This window comes from Morone saxatilis, unplaced genomic scaffold (assembly GCF_004916995.1).
Source record: "Morone saxatilis isolate NCDOM2014 unplaced genomic scaffold, NCSU_SB_2.0 Contig7, whole genome shotgun sequence".
NCBI classification, from domain to species: Eukaryota; Metazoa; Chordata; class Actinopteri; family Moronidae; genus Morone; species Morone saxatilis.
The window spans coordinates 11,327,619-11,327,997 of record NW_023340246.1 but is presented as its reverse complement, the minus strand read 5'-3'; the positions used below and the strand labels follow the sequence as shown (position 1 = coordinate 11,327,997).

The following is a 379-nucleotide window of genomic DNA, read 5'->3' as shown; positions in this document are numbered from 1 at the left end:
CTGCGGTTCTGAAACCACACCTGAAGAGATAAAGGTCAGATAGGGATTAGATTTAAAGTTTGAGCTTTGCAGAACATTGTCTATTTATTCTGTCTCTCTTTTAACATTTACACTAATGTTCATAAACATTGATAGACATTTTACACTAGAAGACTGTTTCCGCATTAATCTGCTGTAGGAGGAAAGTTTATTTGTGCTCACTTTAAATCTCATCTTTTGAAATTAGTAATATTTGCAGATTAAGATTATTAGCAGATGTAATTTATTTTAAATTCTCACCTGGTAATTGAACCTTTTTGTGGAAAAAACACTATCATACACTTAATGTTATTCCGAGCAGAGTATTTCTATGTCTGGAGACAATCTTAAGTGTCCTTAA

General features: G+C 31.9%; 2 protein-coding genes across 2 annotated transcripts in view; both read right to left on the bottom strand.

Moving 5' to 3' along the window:
* acss1 (acyl-CoA synthetase short chain family member 1) overlaps nucleotides 1–379 on the bottom strand; it is a 27,443-nt gene that overhangs the window by 10,282 nt on the left and 16,782 nt on the right. The gene's annotated exons all lie outside the window — the stretch shown is intronic.
* Nucleotides 1–379, bottom strand: part of LOC118340523 (visual system homeobox 2-like) — a 3,937-nt gene that overhangs the window by 412 nt on the left and 3,146 nt on the right. The window contains exon 4 of the mRNA XM_035678550.1: nucleotides 5–20. Within this exon, the coding sequence (XP_035534443.1) occupies nucleotides 5–20 (16 nt within the window). The remainder of the gene's footprint in view (nucleotides 1–4; nucleotides 21–379) is intronic.